Raw genomic sequence first — 19,707 nt, forward strand, 5'->3', positions numbered from 1 at the left:
TGAGGCCCCTAAAGGAGTGGCTAAAGAGGAAACAGGTGAGTTATACATGTAGTTCTGAAGAGGACCCTGGACAGACACCAAACCTCCTTGTATCAGTTTGTAAACATCAGTGACAACAGTGCAAACTGTTCCCTGTGTCCTTTTTGGTCTAATTGTTTTTGTTTTGTGCGCCCAGCCTTGTCAGTCTGTTGGAAGCACATATCTGGGAGGGGATGAACAAATTTCCTTTATTTGTCTCTTGATGAAAAAAAATTAGTTCATGGTGCCACAGGTGAACAGTTTGTTCCTGATTTTCATTACATTTCCTGCTCAGACTAGAAGTTTTTTTTGTTTTTTTTGTTTTTTTTTGTTATCAAATATCATAACCCAAGATGCTTAACTCTGTCCAAGCATGATTACAAAAGTATCCTCACTGTCCAATATGTTTCTCCTGCAACATTTTAGCTTCATGGTCACAGTCTGCTCAGCACTGCCACCTTCACCTTCACTGCAACCTTTAAAATATAAGACCTTATATAAGGTCTTATATTTTATATAAGGTCTTATATTCTGAAACACAGGAACTCTGCCAGTTTTTAGCACAATTCTGTTTTTGATTTCTTGTTTGTTGATTCAACATCTGCTAACTCTTCAGTTATTGGTGCAAACCAAGATTTCAACTCACTTTTACACACACACACACACACACGTGTGTGTGTGTGCATATATATATATATATATATATATATATATATATATATATATATATATATTAATATGACAAATTAAAAAGGCATGAACATTTTTTTGGATCAAAAAAATAAATTTTTATTAATAGAGATTTCACTACTGAGGTTAAACATGATATATAAGTCACTTAGATCACTTCTAAATGTTAATGTTTGGTTTATTTCAGTGTTTTATTTGTTCCTGAGTAAACCGGTTTGGCTGTGATTAAAGTTAAGCTTCATAACATATTACTCACAGTTAAATTAAGAGGGGACAGCAGTAAAAACTCCGGACCTGTGACATCATCAAGTACGCTGGTGTTCCAATTGTACAAATCTCGAGTCTGTACTCCCGTGCGTTCTCGGCGAGTACGTACTTGAGAATTGAGAAAGGGCCTCTGTCTTGCTAGCTTGCGCTGCGCTCAGTGGATGTGCACTCGACAGTGCAGCCTAGGCGGTGTAGTCGAATGCAGATCCACTGAGCGCTCAACACAGACAGCATCGTCAGAAGGAAAGTTGATAAAATAAATTAAAAATTTTGTATTGTTCGATACATATGCGTACCGAACCGAAAGCACTGTATCGAACGGTTCAATATCCATACGAGTATCGTTGCACCCCTAATATATATGTATAATAAATTGGTTACAAGATGGCGTTTAACTTCTTACACAGTGTGTCTTTGTCCTGTCTTCCTGCTCTAATGGCTACCTATCCCTGTTGTAGGTTTCTTCCTGTTTAAGGGAAGTTTTTCCTTCCCTTTGTCGCTAAAGTGCTTGCTCACAGGGAGCCATGTGATTGTTGGTGTTTTCAGTTTTCTTTGCATTACACAGGTCTGAAAAAAATAAAATAAAATAAAAATTCAGCTGCATTGGCGGTCCTAGCCTGTTTGGCGCCCTGGGCGAACACTCCCTGGGTTGTGTGAGACTTTAAATCATCAAACTGTAAATTATAAATTTTAAATTGTTATTGATCCCTTTACCCCTAGTCCTAAAGCTTATATTTATTTTCTCACTCTTCTTATATTTATTGTTTGTTTACTTGCACTGCTGTAACTGGAGCCTCGTCATCTTGTCTCTCTACTGGACTGTATGTAGCGGAGATGACAATAAAGTTTACTTTGACTTCAGCAGCAAGCAGGCGCACCGAGGGCTCTCGTATAGAATTTGGAAAAAACATCGGTGCAAATTATAAGTCTGTATCATGATCTCTGGTGTTTTCGTGTTCGTTGGTTTGTTTTTTATTTTGTTTTATTTTCCGAGTTTGTTATTAGACGCTGCTCCAGCCAGCCAGAGAATCCCCCGCCGCCCCGCCCTCTCCTCCCTGTGCCGCAAGCAGTAGGCGCACCTCGCAAACGGAGGGCGCCCTTAAGCCTGACGCTCTGCCTGCCTCTATCGCGTTCGGTGTGAACACACCGTTACTGCCAGAAAATGTGGGATAGAAAACCGATTGGTGCCTGCGCCAGTCCCACTATGCGCTGGCTGATGTCAGGGCAGCATGAGTAGCCTACGAGCAATTTTATTTTTTGCCGATGCCCGTGATGCTGCCCCCACCACGATGCCGCCCCGGGCAACCGCCCGTGTCGCCCGTATCAGAAACCGCTACTGTTCAGCTGCATGGAATACTTTTGGTAAATTTCATGTTTTTTAGGGTGTTGACTCAAAAAATGATCTTCAGTTGCCTCCATGACGTACAGTTTTGTTTTGTTTTCTTTTTGGGTTTTTTTGCAAAACATGAGGAGTTGACATTATAAAAAGCACAACAGCAATGACAAAAATCAATATTTGATTTTCAATACTATGCATAATTTTTCTGAGATTCCTTACCTTTCCCTATGAACAAAACAAACCTGTTGGGGATCATCTGAGCTCCTCACATCGCCAAACCTACGGTACCCTCCCACTCCTACTGACCCCCCTCAATTTATTTCATTTTCTAGAAATATTACATTAATGTAAGAAATAATTATTGGTTATGGTTTTTTGACTCAAGTATACGATACCAAAGTTCAGTTTTAAAAGGGACATTGCACGCTTAATTAAACTAAAAACGTGAGTTCTGCTAGCAAACCTGACGAGATGGAATTAAAAAATATATATTTTTGAATGTTTCAGTGAGATGAAAATCTAAGAAACAGTCAAAAAAATGGTTTTTGGTTGCATACATGTGTTAGTGTCGGACTGCCACCGTTGGGATTTTGTACTATATATGAAAATAATTGAACTGAACAAAATGCAGTATTTTACACAAGTGAATGAATTTTGAGCAAACTCTAAGCAATTAAAAAAATTATAGTCCGATTGATGCATCTCGTCGGTATGCGGACCGGAAGTTATGTATGACTTCCGGCTGTGGCGTGGGGCGCTTGAATTGGGTGAAAGGTGAAGAAGACGACCCACAGCTAATTTGTGCACAAACTGTGATCGCTTCCTCTACATTTCAACTCACCTGAGCCCCATCATGCTCCAGAACACAGGGTGAGTGCCTTCTCCTGCACGCAGTAGTCCATTCAAAAGTTCGCTGTGTAAAGTCCGCGGTTCGCACGAAGTGTCGTCACGGAATGCTACGCAGCCCTGGAACAAGCGGAGGTTTTAAATTAATAAAATGGTTCGATTTGAGGGTTTTAACGCAGCCGAATTAATGATGAAGAGTTCCGTTGTGTAAATCTGCTATACTTTGTTCTTCTTCTCTTGTCGTCTGTCTTTTTGAGCAAGGCATTATGAAGTCCAAGGTTATTGTATTGGATCTGGTGGCAACTGCTTATTCACGATGAGATTCTGCCCTTGCATGCAAACAGGCTGTTTCTGTTCAGAAACTTGTGTGGTCTGCATTTATTAACCACCTGATTTAGAGTTCAGAGCAGAGAAAAGCTGTAGAACTGTAGTGTATGTAAACAGTTTTAAACTGGTACCTCACGGGAGAGGAACTGAGCTGGTGGCATTGCTTTAAATTACAGGATCTTATCTGCTGCGTCTGGTCACAGGTGATCAGTCTGAATTCAGCTTAAACATTTAATTAGCTGCATCGGCATCCACTCGACAATCCCAAGGAATCAACCCACTAACAAGTGGCCATTTTAATATAAATAAACGTTTTCGACCATAGTGGAGCCGAACTGTTATAACTGTGTCTTTCATAAATAATTCGCAATTTGGCTGTACTCTGTCTGCCCTTTGACCTTTGAGTTGTAGCGTTCAAAGCGTCAGATGTAGGAGTTTGTAGCAGCAGCAGCAGCTACCGTGTAACTACCTCTGTCTGTTAGCTCCCGGGCTAATTAAACACTCCCTCCTTTATTTGTTTTTTAGCAGGAAAAGTTTGCCTGAAGCTCGTTTTTGGACTGAGACTTATTCAGATGATTTTTTTTGTTCGAACAGCCGCTGAACGCTAGTGTAGTTAAGCTAACCTTACAGGAAGTGAATTTTCAAAATAAAACAATGTTGCTGTGTAGGTTTTACTATTAAAAACCAACAGAAACTTGCATATTTGGAATTGACAAACAATTCAGAGTCCCGTGTGTGTCAAATATATACATTTTATTAATTTAATCTCAAATATGGCCCGTACAAACCGATGAAATTTCTTTAATTTGTTTTTAAAGAAATTAACGCATTCCTTTGTTTCCTATTTTAAGAATATTAAACATTTAATTAACTTAAAACAAGAAATAAAAAATGTAGGGCAGATTATTTAGGTTCTTTTAATTTTCTTCTGTCTTATTTTCATTGAGGGGAGAAGGGAGGTGTTGGCATATAGGTTAACTTTCTTCCTGCTGCAGGAAGCTAGCTGGCTGCACGCTCTTCATCACCGGAGCGAGTCGAGGAATCGGGAAGGCCATAGCTCTCAAAGCTGCCAGAGATGGTGCCAACATCGTGATTGCTGCCAAAACTGCTGAGCCCCACCCCAAACTCCCCGGGACCATCTACACCGCAGCACAGGAGGGTGAGGCGCTGACAGGTCAATAAGGTAACGAACAACCTTTGTCTCTGAACTTACATTTTGTGTGTGTGTGTGTGTGTGTGTGTGTGTGTGTGTGTGTGTGTGTGTGTGTGCGTGCGCGCATGTTGCAGTGGAGGCAGCGGGCGGAAAGGCATTGCCATGCGTGGTGGACATTCGTGATGAGCAGCAGATCGGAGATGCTGTTCAGAAAGCCGTTGACGCATTTGGAGGTAAAGACACTTTTTCAAAATCACCTTTAATCAGAACAGGAAGTAAATTCTATCCTGGCAACACACCACCTTATCAGTGACATCATCAGTTCCTGTCTGATTGGCAGGCATCGACATCTTGGTGAACAATGCAAGTGCCATCAGTCTGACAGGAACTCTGGAGACGCATATGAAAAAGGTCGACCTGATGCTGGGAATCAACCTGAGAGGAACTTACCTGACGTATGAGCACATACCTGCGTTTGTTTTTTTTAAACAGGAAGTGAGCTAAGACGCTTAAAGCTACAGCAACTCATCCATCACACGCAGACACGATTGGTAGTTCCAGGTCTGTGACAGGTGAGAACAGGTAGAGCAGGTAACCAGCTTGTCTCCTGTAAACTGTGAGTTCACATACAGGAAGTATGTTTACAGTGAGGAGTTACAGGTGACTGTTTGAGTGCCAGAAAGGCTGATCAGGGTTAATCACTCAGCTCTGAGTTGATAAAAGAAAGCTGTCATCACTGATTCACCATGACAACGGGCAAATAAAGAGCAGAGTCTGCATTTGTAATCCAGTGGATCAAAAAAAGATGATGTTTCCATGTGACCTGATGATGATGTGAGCACAACAGCATAGTTACATTTCTTGTAGCTTTAAACCAAAACGGTGTGACTCTCAAACACACACTACACCTCATGAGAACATGTACCACCAAAGTAAACATAAAGGTCGTCAAACTGTTTCAAGTTTTGAAACTGATGGAGTGACACAACTCTCCGGTGGTGTTTTTGTCCTGCAACCTGTTGTTTGCCAAGTATATTTGTAAACCCCTGCCCCGTGAGCTGAGCTGAAGTGCACTAAATATCAAAGAAACAAGTTTCAGTGCTTTTAGCGGGAATAAAGTAGCCACATGTTTTTATCAGCTCATAGCAGAGGAAGAAGACCACACTTTAGGAGACGAGCTGACACCGTCTCATCAGGCTGTTCAGAAACCTGAGTGAGTGGAGCGCATCGTGGAAATGCTGCTGGTGTCCTTTAATTTTCCACCAGCAGGTTGTTAAACGTTGCACTGCTGTAATAACTGATTTGCATGATTTATAGAAATTGTTCAGATCATGAAAGATTAACTTATCAAAGTGAGTTCAGTGTTCACTTGAGTTCAGTTTACATTAGTAATGTGTGTTTCACCCTTTAGGATAATTGACGAATGGAAGGAATTTTTCTTCACTTATAGAAATCGTAGACATGGAGCAGGGAAAGGTTTCACTGGATCACTGAAATAAGACATCTGTTGCTATTTCTTTAAATTTCCATATAGTGTGGTTAAAAGTCAAATTCTCTGGGCACCAAACGTCTCCTTATAGTTTCTGCTTTCAAACACTTCCCTCACATCATGTTTCCCACCAAGTTGAAGGTAGAGAAGTCACAAGTAAGAGGTGCATGTCTGTTTAAGCTTCTTTAACCCTCTGTCCTCAGATGGTCCTGCTGTAAAGTTGAAATGACACTAGGTGGCACTCAATGAGCATACATGGGTGCTACAGCAGTCTTTCTATAACATCATAATCTAGCTCTCCATAAACACTCCTGCCTGATAACTTCACGAGCCGCTGGTATGAGCGGAGCATGATGGAAGCACTCATTAAACAGGTTTGGTCTAAACACCAGTCGCGCTTGTAATCTACCACACTATCAGTACACTGCTCTGTGTGCGTCAAAACACGATGTGCTGTGATTTGGGTGTCATTACTTAGTATTGGAGTTGAGGAGATGGACGGTTTGCATTTTGTGAGTCAAGTTAAGGAGTTAAGGAGCCACGTGTCTTCAGAGTTTCATGAGACTGGAAAAACCAGAACTCGATACGTGCTGAAAACCTTCCAGTGCTGCCAGTACTCCTCAGCAGGCTGAGCAGGTTACACCTTTGCCCCGAGACGAATTCAGAGGCCTTGGTTTGAGTTGGGCTCAAGCTATTTGCTGTGTTTGTGTGTTTACGCCTGCGTGCTCTCTTGTCTAGCCTGTCAAAATACAGGCTGAAGAGCCCAAATAAAAAAAGAGTGGCTGCGTATAGGACTCAGATAAAAACAGATACTTTGGTGACTTCGAGAGTCAAACTTAATATTTTTAGACTCTGTTGAACATTTAAAATTTTGCCCTGCAGCATTTAATGACTGCATCATATTTGAACTTGGAACGGTGTCTAAACAGCTCATAGTGCAAAAACTATTTAAACTGCATTTAGTCCAGTTTTAGATTAAGTCATTTCAGATCAGGGTGAGCTGATGGATGATGGTCAGTGATCAGTGACAACTCGATTTTTAGCCATTTATTCTGTACACATCATTATTTCAGGCGAAACTTTCTCATATCCATCAGTGAAAAGTTGGCTGTGAGGCCACGATGGACAGTTGGTATGAGTACAGGTGTAAAAGGAAACTCAGGGCAGATGTTATGAGTTAATCTTGCTGCTCAGCTGATATTCGCCCACATCTGTTCACAGTAAAGAGAACTCATGCATCGCTGTGAACATGTAAACGTGTCTTCATCCTGGGAGTTGGGAATAAACTCGTGGTGTGGGCTGATGAGCGCTTTGTGTGTTTTGGGTTTCAGAGGGTGAACGTGTCGCCCTGTCAGCTGCGTGTCACTTCCTCCTGCCTCCCCTCAGTATCACTCATGAAAGTGACTTTAACATTTAAACTTAAAGTCATTTGTGTAAGGTTGACAGTCCTGTGAGGGGGGGGGGAAAGATGCTCCTCCTTTTAAACTGATACTGTGTGAGATCTGTGTTGTGGGGCAAAGCATGACAACACCAGCAGAGGGCAGTATGAACTGGAGCAGAGTGTAGCGTATTCATGTAATCAGATACAGCTTTGTCTTTCAATGATTAGAAAACAAGACACTTAGGAAAACACTTGTGTTACTGGAACAGGTTTTCAAATACATGTGGACAGTAACATGTATGTGGTCACACGTGTTTGATGGGTCTGTGTTTCAGGTCTAAGCTGGTCATCCCTCACCTGCTGAAGAGTCGGAATCCTCACATCCTGAACCTGTCGCCGCCTCTCAACCTGAACCCCGTCTGGTTCAAGAACCACACCGGTAACTATAGCAACTATCTGGCCCTGTGTCCCATCATGCATCTGTACAACCTTTACATGTCTGATTTGTTTTTTTTGTTTGTTTTTTTTAAAGCCTACACAATGGCGAAGTATGGCATGTCCATGTGCGTACTGGGAATGGCTGAAGAGTTCAGAGGTCAAATTGCCGTCAACGCCCTCTGGCCGAGGACAGGTGAGTAGCTGTTAGCATGCTAACAATGCTAACACTTATTCTGTAATATTAACCCTGCTCTGTGTTGTTGCCATAGCGATTCAGACAGCAGCCATGGACATGCTGGGGGGAGAGGGTGTCAGTAAACAGTGTCGGAAAGCTGACATCATAGCGGACGCTGCCTACGCCATCCTGTCCCGTCCGAAAGATTACACGGGTCACTTCCTGGTGGATGAGGAGTTCCTCAGAGAGCAGGGCGTCAAAGACTTCGACCAGTACGCTGTCCAGCCGGGTCACCCTCTGCTGCCAGACTTCTTCCTGGATGAGACTCCAGAGTCACTGGTGGAGAAGATGGAGCAGCACGGTACAAACAAACACACTGCTGCCTGCCAGGCACTGGCTGTGTCCCAATTAAGAGACCGCACGCTTGAAGTACGCGCACTACGCGTACTACGTACGGTGCGTACTATAAGTACGAGAAGTGCGGAAGTGAGAGGCTTGTGAAATGGGACGGTCTAGCCTTCGTTGCGCTGTTCAGGTTGCCTAGCTACCATGATACTAACCGCGAGAAACGTTTCATACAGCATTGTTTGACAGAAATGAAGGAGAAAAATGTTTTCTTGGTCATTCATTTTTGTCATGACATCACTTTGATTAGTTGAGTATCTGAGGCTGAGACCACGGGACTGTAAAACATGATTGTTGGGCTTCATTTCTGTACTGAAGTCATTTCAAGATTAGTGAGTAAATAACAATTAGCTAATGTTGTTCATGAGACTAAAGTCATCTCACTTTGGTAATGTAAATATTAGAGATGTACCGATCCGATATTACGTATCGGTATCGGTCCGATACTGACCTAAATTACTGGATCGGATATCGGAGAGAAATAAAAAAAAATGTAATCCGGTCCATTAAATATCAAAAAAGCACCTCACAAAACTTGCAACACGGCCTAACTCGGCTCATAACCGTAGCACGTCGGAGCAGTGTGTCACGTGATAGAGCGGCTGTGGCGTGCGAGATCTGTTGTCTGGTTCAGCATTTGGAGCCTCGCTACCAAACTGGCATTCATCTCCGAGGAAGTTATCCCAGAGAGAAGTAAAGCAAGTGTGTAAGTTCATCTCTGAATATTTGTAAAGCATTCCAGCGTTAAGCTTAACAACCGATATATGGAGCGACTGCCTCTCTCTCTCTCCCTCCCTCTCCTGCTGCTACTTCAATCGTGAAACTGATCAATGATCAGCTGATCGGCTTTTCTGTCACGAGTCCGTCTCTCTTGTTTGTTTATCGCCCACTTCGCGCCAGAAAGAGGAAACCAGAGGCTGAACAACACCAGCACGTTTAACCTTGATAAGCTGTTGTTAGAATTTATTTAATATTACTTTCTACACCAGGATCCTTTTCTACGTAGCTGACGCTGGTAACTGTGCAGGGGCGGATCTAGCAAAGTTTAGCCAGGGGGGCCGATAGGGCATGAACAGGGAAAAGGGGGCACAAAGACATACTTTTCTTTCTTATTCTCATTTAAAATGTCTAGCTTTTAATAAATAATTATCTGAATCTTACACCCAAAGTTTTAATCTGATGTAAAATGTATAGAAGTCCATTACTGTATATAGTAACGTTAAGTCTAATATACCCTAGTAAGCTATAGTACTTTTTCCATCTGTGCAGTCTGCAATTCTGTTGAAGAAAGATGTTGAATCTATTTAATTATTCTTGAAAAATAATTGATTTCTGTGCATTTTATTTCACACTTCATCAAATTAAAGTTTTTACGTCGATTAAGCATCATGAGGTGGAGGGTGGTTCCCTATTTATTTATTTTTTTTGCTGGGAGTTTGCAACCCTATTAATTAGGTTGCTTACTCTTTAAAATACCAGAATAGGGAGGATGGATGGAGTAGGTTTAAGTTTATTAGATTGATCAGTATTGAACTATGAAATATTTTGGGTGCAGTGTAGTTTTTGCATACAGGTATAACAGAATAGCTTTAGTGTTGTTGTTTATTTAAACTTGAGTATGAACTTATACAAAATGCAGCAAGATATTAAAAAAACAGTTTTAATTAAAAAACACACTATATCGGATTCATATCGGTATCGGCCGATATCCAAATGTATGATATCGGTTTCGGACATAAAAAAGTGGTATCGTGCCATCTCTAGTAAATATAATATGGCCAATATTATATGTATTGTCAGATTATTATGATATATATAGATGGATAAATAGATATATATTTTACAGGATATATTACAGCAGTGAGCTTGAACTCTGTGTCAAAGATTCAAGTTGCAGTTATTTATATTTCCTGTCACATTAAATCTTCACTTAAAGACAAGTATCTTTGACAGTGTATATATAGATGTATCATATATAAGAGACAAATATTGTTCTTTTATTATTGTTGTTGGCAACACATTTGGCTCATTGCTTACATATATTTATAAAAAGAAAATGTACAAGCTGTGATAACTGTTTCTGATAAAATGAAGAGTAGACTGATATATGAAATATTCCTTTATTGGGTGAGAAAATCAGACCATGTCATAACTGCTTTAAGTCATACAGAATAGATATCAGAGCCTTAAACAGGCGGACTTCTGCTAAATGGGTCAAACTGGGCAGAAAGTCTACAAACACATAACATCCTTATAGAATATGATGTAACACTATAGATCAACTTACCTCAGAATATATAAAGCATATAAACAATTACAGCAATATGATGCAACAAACACAGCAGTGCTACTAATCCAAAATACTCAAAGCTTCATAGAACTGGAACAAACATTTATTTTTAGGTCCATTCTGCTGCTGATACATACTTTAGGTTTCTGAATATTAAACTTGTTGCTGCCTTTCATAGTGTGTAACTTGAAGGCCCTGAGTACTTTCTCCCACACTGAAAACACTGGAATGATCAAATTATTTGAACATTACCTAATAAGACTGATTCAGGACAGACTGTTAGTTATTTCAAACTTTCCTAGCAGTCCTTCACAAACAGGGAACAGTCTGTCTATTCTCTCCATCTGTCAGCTGCTGCTGGCTCTTCCTCCTCCTCTTCCTCACACACTGCTGAGTTTGTCCTGGTGGATCATCAGGGGTGCAAAGCCTCACAGATGATGTGCAGCAGTGTGTCCCTCAGTCTGTCCTCACTCTGGACACTTGCAGTTGTCACACATGGAAATCAAATGTGTGATAAGCTGCAGGATTCAAACACAAGTGTAACTTATAAACACACGTTCATACTTTTATTACACAATCAGAGAGAAAGAAACAGAGAGAGAGTGCAGGGCAGACAGACAGGTGTCTCAGGTGTACACACTGCTGCAAACAGGAGGATTTAGTGTTTGTGTTATTACGAGTGCTAAACAAGAAGAGTTCCCAGATGGTACAGTGGACACATGTGTGACTCCTGTGATTAAAGCATCTTTCTTTCAGCTTAACGAGTGAACCGTCAGCTCGTTTAAACACACGTTAAAGTCCGTTTGGCTCGACACCACCGAACAGAGGCAGCAATATAACATAGCTAACATTAACAGTGCAGTGAATCCTGCTTGTGCCGTGATATTCAGGACTGCAAACCGAGCAGCATCACTGACTTTCAGCCTGTTGTGTTTGTGGATATATGACTGACTTTAATTATCCACAAAATCATCACAATCTCTGTAAGATTAAGGTCGACTATTGTATTATTATATTTTAAAGGCTTTAAAAGCAAGTAAACGCTGAAAGTACAAACATCGCTAATGTCACATAACTTTGCCGACATGTGGCCAACAGTAATGTTTTAATGTTCTTCATTATTAAACTTTCGCACATAAATAAGTGACACAATATTCAGTACTTGCTTTTGACAGTTCACTCTTCGGCCGCTCCCTTCTGCCGTATTTTGCGGCAAAATTATCCACACCCACCGCCGCGCTATGAATTGTGGGCTATATGGGACCACGAAGCGCGCACCGGACCACGCTTGATATTTGGGGAAATCGACAGCGCATTTGGAGTACGCATTTGAAGTACACTTCGAATTGGGACAGCCGTCGTCGCGTGGCGGTAACGTAATCGCACTCAAAATGCGTACTTCAAGCGTGCGGTCTCTTAATTGGGACACAGTCACTGTAACGAATAGAACACCTGTCCTGTCTAAGAAATAGATCAATAAAGTAAAAAAAAGAATTATGAAGGGACTCCGTTAAATAGGAAAAACAAAGGAATTCAACAAATTCAAATCTAAATAAAATGCAGTGCAATAATTTGTGTTAGGAGAAATACTTTCAGTCACTGTGACATTATCAAGAATAAATGGGAACATTAAGTTTATTACCCTGGAGCTCTTTTAGCCAGTCACCTGGTGAAAAGACTAAAACTAAAAAAAATAAAGACGTTGGCTTTGACTTTGACATCCCAGCAGCCCCGGGGTCTTTACCATTTTTAACACCTTCTTATTTTTTCCTAGGGGCAACCCCAGCCTTTAAACCACCATCCTCATCATCAGCCACGCCCACCTCTGGAGGCCCAGTGGAAACCACGTTTGATGCCATCAAAGGAGTCATTAATGAAGACGTTGTCAAGTCTACTCAGGGCATCTATCAGTTTGACCTGTCAGGTAACAAGGAATTAAAGGGGCAAGTCCAGTGGGCGTGTCTTTAACATTTATGTCCATATAAAGAGATTCAATGGGCGTGTCTTCAACACTTGTTTATGTTCATATAGGAGAGCACACTGGCGTTTGGTTTCTGGACTTGAAGACTGGCTCGGGCAGCGTGGGGCAGGGTGAGCCCCCCACCAAAGCTGACGTTGTCATGAAAATGGACTCCAGTGACTTCAGCAAGATGTTTTCAGGTAACCTGTCACCATGGCAATAAAAAAAAAAAAAAAAAAAAAAAAAAAAGACTATAGGAAACATTAGTGAAGCTGCAGTTTTCGTTATTTCAGGAAAACTGAAGCCCACGATGGCATTCATGTCAGGGAAGCTGAAGATCAAAGGAGACATGACGCTGGCGATCAAGTTGGAGAAACTCATGAATCGCATGAACAAGGCCAAACTGTGAAAATGAAACCCCACCCACATGTATACAGGCCCCACCCTCTTGCTCTTTGTTCCTGTACATGTTGCCTTAATAATAAAAACACATTAACACCTCAATAAAGCAACCTTAATAACATCCAGGCTGTGTCCAATACCTTCCTTCAGCTGAGTTCAGACAGCCAATCAGAAACCAATGTCCACTATAGGCTCCAGCAGTGACTCAGCCCCACGTTAAAATGCCCAGCTTTACAGCAGAAATAAACGTGTTTACAGCCTGATACAGAGACTGATTTGATCTATTCCCCTCGATAACAGCTGTTATGACAGCAGCAGGCAAGTACAGCCAGATATCAGACACCAGTACTGCTGCCGCAGTACTGTTGCTGGAGTGCATGCAGGGGATTAACGCAGTACTGACTATTTTTAATAGTTCTGTGTCTTTCACATTTTGAAGTGAAATGTGTTTTCATATCAGTAGTTATAAACACTAACAGATTATCAGATTTTAATTGCAAAAAAATGAAAGAAATACAGATGGGTGTAAGTTGATGATTATTAATGGGCCAACTAGAAGTTTCCTTCAGAATTAATTGATGGATGTGTGTCTTTGGTTTGACCCTGTTTAATCCTGAATAAGGTCTTATGTGAATCTGTAAAAGCATGAGTAGCTTTGATACTATTTACTATTTTATTTAGATTAATTTCCAGTTTTGATTTACTGCTAATAAATCAGTTTGGGATCTGCTTACCTGGTTGAGCAGGTGGCCCATGTTGGGTTTAAGTACAACCCTAATCCTGCATGTCTGTTCTCTAATTTGTTCCCACTTTCCTTTCTACCTTATTCTGTCTTGTCCGAAATTAAATCAGGTTAATTTCTTCATGGTGCTAAAAACAGAAACTAATTTTAATTACACACTAACAAAAAAACTCAAAGATTCCTGAGTGCATCAGCTTTAAAATGTAAAACCGAAGTTAAAATGCACGCATTTTTATTCATACAAATCGGGAACACCAGGGGGCGCTGCTGCTCTGAAGGCGCCCTGATTGTCTCTGACTTTAAACTATGACGCTGCCAGTGTGCATGCAGGAAGGCTTCAGTGAAACTTTAATGATTTAAATTTCCTGTGAGCTCTTTACGGTGGCCCCGTAGTGTAAAACACAAAAACTAAAAACTTGACTTTATAGAACATCTGTAAACAAATGTTTGTAGGTAAGACTGATGCAATAGCATGTCCACAAATGTTTGATGGGTCATCTTAATTTTAGAGGCTTTTTTCTGCTTCAATTATTAGTGTTTTACAGATGGCTGCTGGACCTCTCTTCTGATCTCGTCCTTATATACTGACAACAATTTAAACCACAATTTTCAAATTTGCAGTCATAAATCCATCAGACAGCTGCATCTTCTTGTCTGACTACCTCAGCCTTTTTGCCCTTTTTCCAGGCCTTAACAATGTCTTCTTGACAGCCACCATTCTGACACCATTTCTGATGAGATTTTAGTGAACAGCAAACAATCAGCAGAAGGTCCAGATGCAGTGTCAGGTTTTTGTTTTTCCAATTCCATAACTTTCACATACGGTTTGTCCACTGCAGTTTTTTTAGGCCTCATACTTCTTCTGTCCTCCACTTGTCCAGGCTCCTTAACATTTTTAAGGACAGCACGGCATGCAAAGATAGGCTTAGGCTGAAGGCATTTTGGGAATCACCTTGTTGATGCAAATATATGGCTATCTAACTGTGTTGTCTTTAGCACTTTTATTCAAGTAAGGACATGAAAAACACGTTGCTACAGAGTGATAGCAACATCAGGAACAAGGAGCAGCAGGTGAGAACTAGCTCATTATTACTGTCTGCCTTTTTTTTTTTTTTTACGTGCCAGTTGGGAACCAAAAACTACTTCTATTTAGAAAAGGGTGCATTAAATTGTATCACTTAACAAATGTCAGTTATCAATACTGTAGTTCTTGATATCATGAATACTCTTAATATTTATGTTGGTAAGGCCTTCCTGTTATTTAATTTACATTTGTATTCTCTGCCTTCTGGTGGAAATATAACTGCGTATCATCTGCATATCATCTGTAGTTTTCTCTGGTCCCCTCCCCAATCAGACCAGGAGTGACATGTTTAGCCGCATGTTCTCCTTAAATTGCTGGCTGTCTGAGTGGTGTCCCAGAAACGATGTGGGCTTCATAGATAATTGGCAAACCTTCTGGAGGAAACCTGGTCTTGTTAGGAGAGACGGCATCCATCCCACTTTGGATGGAGCAGCTCTCATTTCTAGAAATATGGACAAATTTATTAAACCCCCCAAAATATGACTATCCAGAGTTGGGACCAGGAAGCAGAGTTGCAGTCTTACATGCTTCTCTGCAGCTTCTCTCCTCCTGCTACCCCCCCAAAAACCCATCTCCATAGAGACTGTGTCAGCTTCCAAAAAGACAAAAAACAAACTAAAAACCAGCAACAAACAACTTAAACATAAACAATCACAAAGAAAGAACAATACAGTATCCACATCTGAACCAAAGAGTAAAACAGTGAAATGTGGATTATTAAATATTAGGTCTCTCTCCTCCAAGTCTCTGTTAGTACATGACTTAATAATTGATCAACAAATTGATTTACTCTGCCTTACAGAAACCTGGTTGCAGCAGGATGATTATGTTAGTTTAAATGAATCAACACCCCCGAGTCATTCTAACTACCAGAAATCTCGAAGCACAGGCCGAGGGGGCGGTGTGGCAGCAATTTTTCACACCAGCCTATTAATTAATGAAAGACCAAGACAGACTTTTAATTCATTTGAAAGCCTGATGCTTAACATTGTCCACCCCAGCTGTGAAACTCAGAAACCAGTCTTACTTGTTATCATCTATCGTCCACCTGGGCCTTACACAGAGTTTCTGTCTGATTTCTCAGACTTTATATCTAATTTAGTTCTGAGCTCAGATAAAATAATTATTGTGGGTGATTTTAACATCCATGTAGATGCTAAAAATGACAGCCTCAACATGGCATTTAATCTGTTATTAGACTCAATTGGTTTCTTTCAAAATGTAAAAGAACCCACCCACCACTTTAATCACACCCTAGATCTTGTTTTAACATATGGCATCGAACCTGAACATTTAACAGTGTTTCCTGAAAACCCTCTCCTGTCTGATCATTTCCTGATAACATTTACTTTTACAATAATTGATTACACAGCGGTGAAGAGTAGACTTTATCAAAGTAGATGTCTTTCTGAAAGCACTGTAACTAAGTTTAAGAATATAATCCACCCACTGTTATCATCTCCAATGCCCTGTACCAACACAGAGCAAAGCAGCTATCTGAACGCTACCCCAACAGAGGTCGATTATCTTGTTAATAATTTCACCTCCTCACTACGTACGACTCTGGATACTGTAGCTCCTGTGAAAACTAAGGCCTCAAATCAGAAGTACCTGACTCCGTGGTATAATTCTGAAACACGTACCCTAAAGCAGATGACTCGTAATCTGGAGAGGAAATGGCGTGTCACAAATCTAGAGGATCATCATTTAGCCTGGAGAAATAGTTTGCTGCTTTATAAGAAAGCCCTCCGCAAAGCCAGAACATCTTACTATTCATCACTGATTGAAGAAAATAAGAACAACCCTAGGTTTCTCTTCAGCACTGTAGCCAGGCTGACAAAAAGTCAGAGCTCTTTTGAGCCAACCATCCCTTTAACGTTAACTAGTAATGACTTCATGAACTTCTTCACAAATAAAATTTTTATCATTAGAGAAAAAATTACCAATAATCATCCCACAGATGTAATATTATCTACAGCTACTCTTAGTACCATTGATATTAAGTTAGACTCTTTTTCTCCAATTGATCTTTCTGAGTTAACTTCAATAATTACTTCCTCCAAACCATCAACGTGTCTTTTAGACCCCATTCCTACAAAACTGCTCAAAGAAGTCCTGCCATTAATTAATTCTTCGATCTTAAATATGATCAACCTATCTCTAATAATCGGCTATGTACCACAGGCCTTCAAGCTGGCTGTAGTTAAACCTTTACTCAAAAAGCCATCTCTAGACCCAGCAGTCTTAGCTAATTATAGGCCAATCTCCAACCTTCCTTTCATATCAAAAATCCTTGAAAGAGTAGTTGTCAAACAGCTAACAGATCATCTGCAGAGGAATGGTTTATTTGAAGAGTTTCAGTCAGGTTTCAGAGCTCAGCACAGCACAGAAACAGCTTTAGTGAAGGTTACAAATGATCTTCTTATGGCCTCTGACAGTGGACTCATCTCTGTGCTTGTCCTGCTAGACCTCAGTGCAGCGTTCGATACTGTTGATCATAATATCCTATTAGAGCGATTAGAACATGCTGTAGGTATTACAAGTACTGCGCTGCAGTGGTTTGTATCATATCTATCTAATAGACTCCAATTCGTGCATGTAAATGGAGAGTCCTCTTCACACACTGAGGTTAATTATGGAGTTCCACAGGGTTCAGTGCTAGGACCAATTCTGTTTACATTATACATGCTTCCCTTAGGCAGTATCATTAGAAGACATAGCATACATTTTCACTGCTATGCAGATGACACCCAGCTCTATCTGTCCATGAAGCCAGATAACACACACCAATTAGTTAAACTGCAGGAATGTCTTAAAGACATAAAGACCTGGATGGCCGCTAACTTTCTGCTTCTTAATTCAGATAAAACTGAGGTTATTGTACTCGGCCCTGAAAATCTTAGAAATATGGTATCTAATCAGATTCTTACTCTGGATGGCATTACCTTGGCCTCCAGTAACGCGGTGAGGAACCTTGGAGTCATTTTTGACCAGGACATGTCCTTCAACGCACATATTAAACAAATATGTAAGACTGCTTTCTTCCATTTGCGCAACATCTCTAAAATTAGAAATATCCTGTCTCAGAGTGACGCTGAAAAACTAGTTCATGCATTTATTACTTCCAGGCTGGACTACTGTAATTCATTATTATCAGGATGTCCAAAAAACTCACTGAAAAGCCTTCAGCTAATCCAAAATGCTGCAGCAAGAGTCCTGACAGGGACTAGAAAGAGAGAGCATATTTCTCCTGTTTTGGCTTCCCTTCATTGGCTTCCTGTTAAATCCAGAATTGAATTCAAAATCCTGCTCCTCACATACAAGGTCTTAAATAATCAGGCCCCATCTTATCTTAATGACCTTGTAGTACCATATCACCCTATTAGAGCGCTCCGCTCTCGCTCTGCAGGCCTACTTGTTGTTCCTAGAGTATTTAAAAGTAGAATGGGAGGGAGAGCCTTCAGTTTTCAGGCCCCTCTTCTGTGGAACCAGCTTCCAGTTTGGATTCGGGAGACAGACACTATCTCTACTTTTAAGATTAGGCTTAAAACTTTCCTTTTTTCTAAAGCATATAGTTAGGGCTGGACCAGGTGACCCTGAATCCTCCCTTTGTTATGCTGCAATAGATGTAGGCTGCCGGGGGATTCCCATGATGCATTGAGTTTTTCCTTTCCAGTCACCTTTCTCACTCACTATGTATTAATAGACCTCTCTGCATTGAATCATATCTGTTATTAACCTCTGTCTCTCTTCCACAGCATGTCTTTATCCTGTCTTCCTTCTCTCACCCCAACCGGTCGCAGCAGATGGCCGCCCCTCCCTGAGCCTGGTTCTGCCGGAGGTTTCTTCCTGTTAAAAGGGAGTTTTTCCTTCCCACTGTCGCCAAAGTGCTTGCTCATAGGGGGTCATATGATTGTTGGGTTTTTCTCTGTATCTATGAAGCGCCTTGAGGCGACTTTTGTTGTGATTTGGCGCTATATAAATAAAATTGAATTGAATTGAATTGAATATGTGGCACTGACCTGGGACTGTTTTATTGTGACAGGTCAGCCCTTTTGTATCTGCTTGTCACTCAGCTATTGCTGGAATGTCTGGTTCAGCATAGATAATGGCACACACCAAGGGCGTAGATTTGGCATGGACGGAAGGGACATGTCCCCACCAATATCCAGCGATTATTGAATTGTCCCCACCAATAATTTGATCTCTTCGAGTAAAGAAAAACAACCCGATAGAAAGAAAAAAAAAGCGATCTGTCAGCATCTCATTCACCCAGAGGTGCAGAAAGAGTTAAATTACGTTCTCTACTGGAGTCCTACACTGTAAAATCTAATTAGTTCCCAGAACTCAAAAAAATTGAGGAAACTTGTTGCCTCAAAAAAATTGAGTAAAGCTTAGCTAAAAATGACTAAATTAGGACAACTTATTTATTTTGAGTACTCTGTACAAGCTCATTTGTTCCCAGAACTCAAGAAAATTCGATCAAGTCTACGTAAGATGACCAAGTTAGGGCAACTTACTCATTTTGAGTACAGTGTACAGCCTTGTTAGTTCCCAGAACTCAAAGAAATTGAGGAAACTCGTTGCCTCAAAAAGAGTAAGTAAAGCTTACTTAAGATGACTGTTAGGACAACTTACACATTGCAAGTCTGCAGTATTAAGAATAACTTGATATTTCTGACTGTACAATTTTAATTGTTT

General features: G+C 40.7%; 1 protein-coding gene across 1 annotated transcript; it reads left to right on the forward strand.

Moving 5' to 3' along the window:
* Nucleotides 1-3,027: 3,027 nt before the first annotated feature.
* Nucleotides 3,028-13,301, forward strand: hsdl2 (hydroxysteroid dehydrogenase like 2). Its single transcript, XM_004561875.4, has 10 exons — nucleotides 3,028-3,184; nucleotides 4,483-4,646; nucleotides 4,775-4,873; nucleotides 4,981-5,095; nucleotides 7,846-7,949; nucleotides 8,043-8,141; nucleotides 8,218-8,484; nucleotides 12,593-12,742; nucleotides 12,850-12,978; nucleotides 13,072-13,301. Exons 1-10 carry the CDS (start codon nucleotides 3,168-3,170, stop codon nucleotides 13,185-13,187), a joined length of 1,260 nt encoding a protein of 419 aa, XP_004561932.1. The 5' UTR covers nucleotides 3,028-3,167; the 3' UTR covers nucleotides 13,188-13,301.
* The last annotated feature ends 6,406 nt before the right edge of the window (nucleotides 13,302-19,707 follow it).

This window comes from Maylandia zebra, linkage group LG7 (genome assembly GCF_041146795.1).
Source record: "Maylandia zebra isolate NMK-2024a linkage group LG7, Mzebra_GT3a, whole genome shotgun sequence".
Taxonomy (NCBI): Eukaryota; Metazoa; Chordata; class Actinopteri; order Cichliformes; family Cichlidae; genus Maylandia; species Maylandia zebra.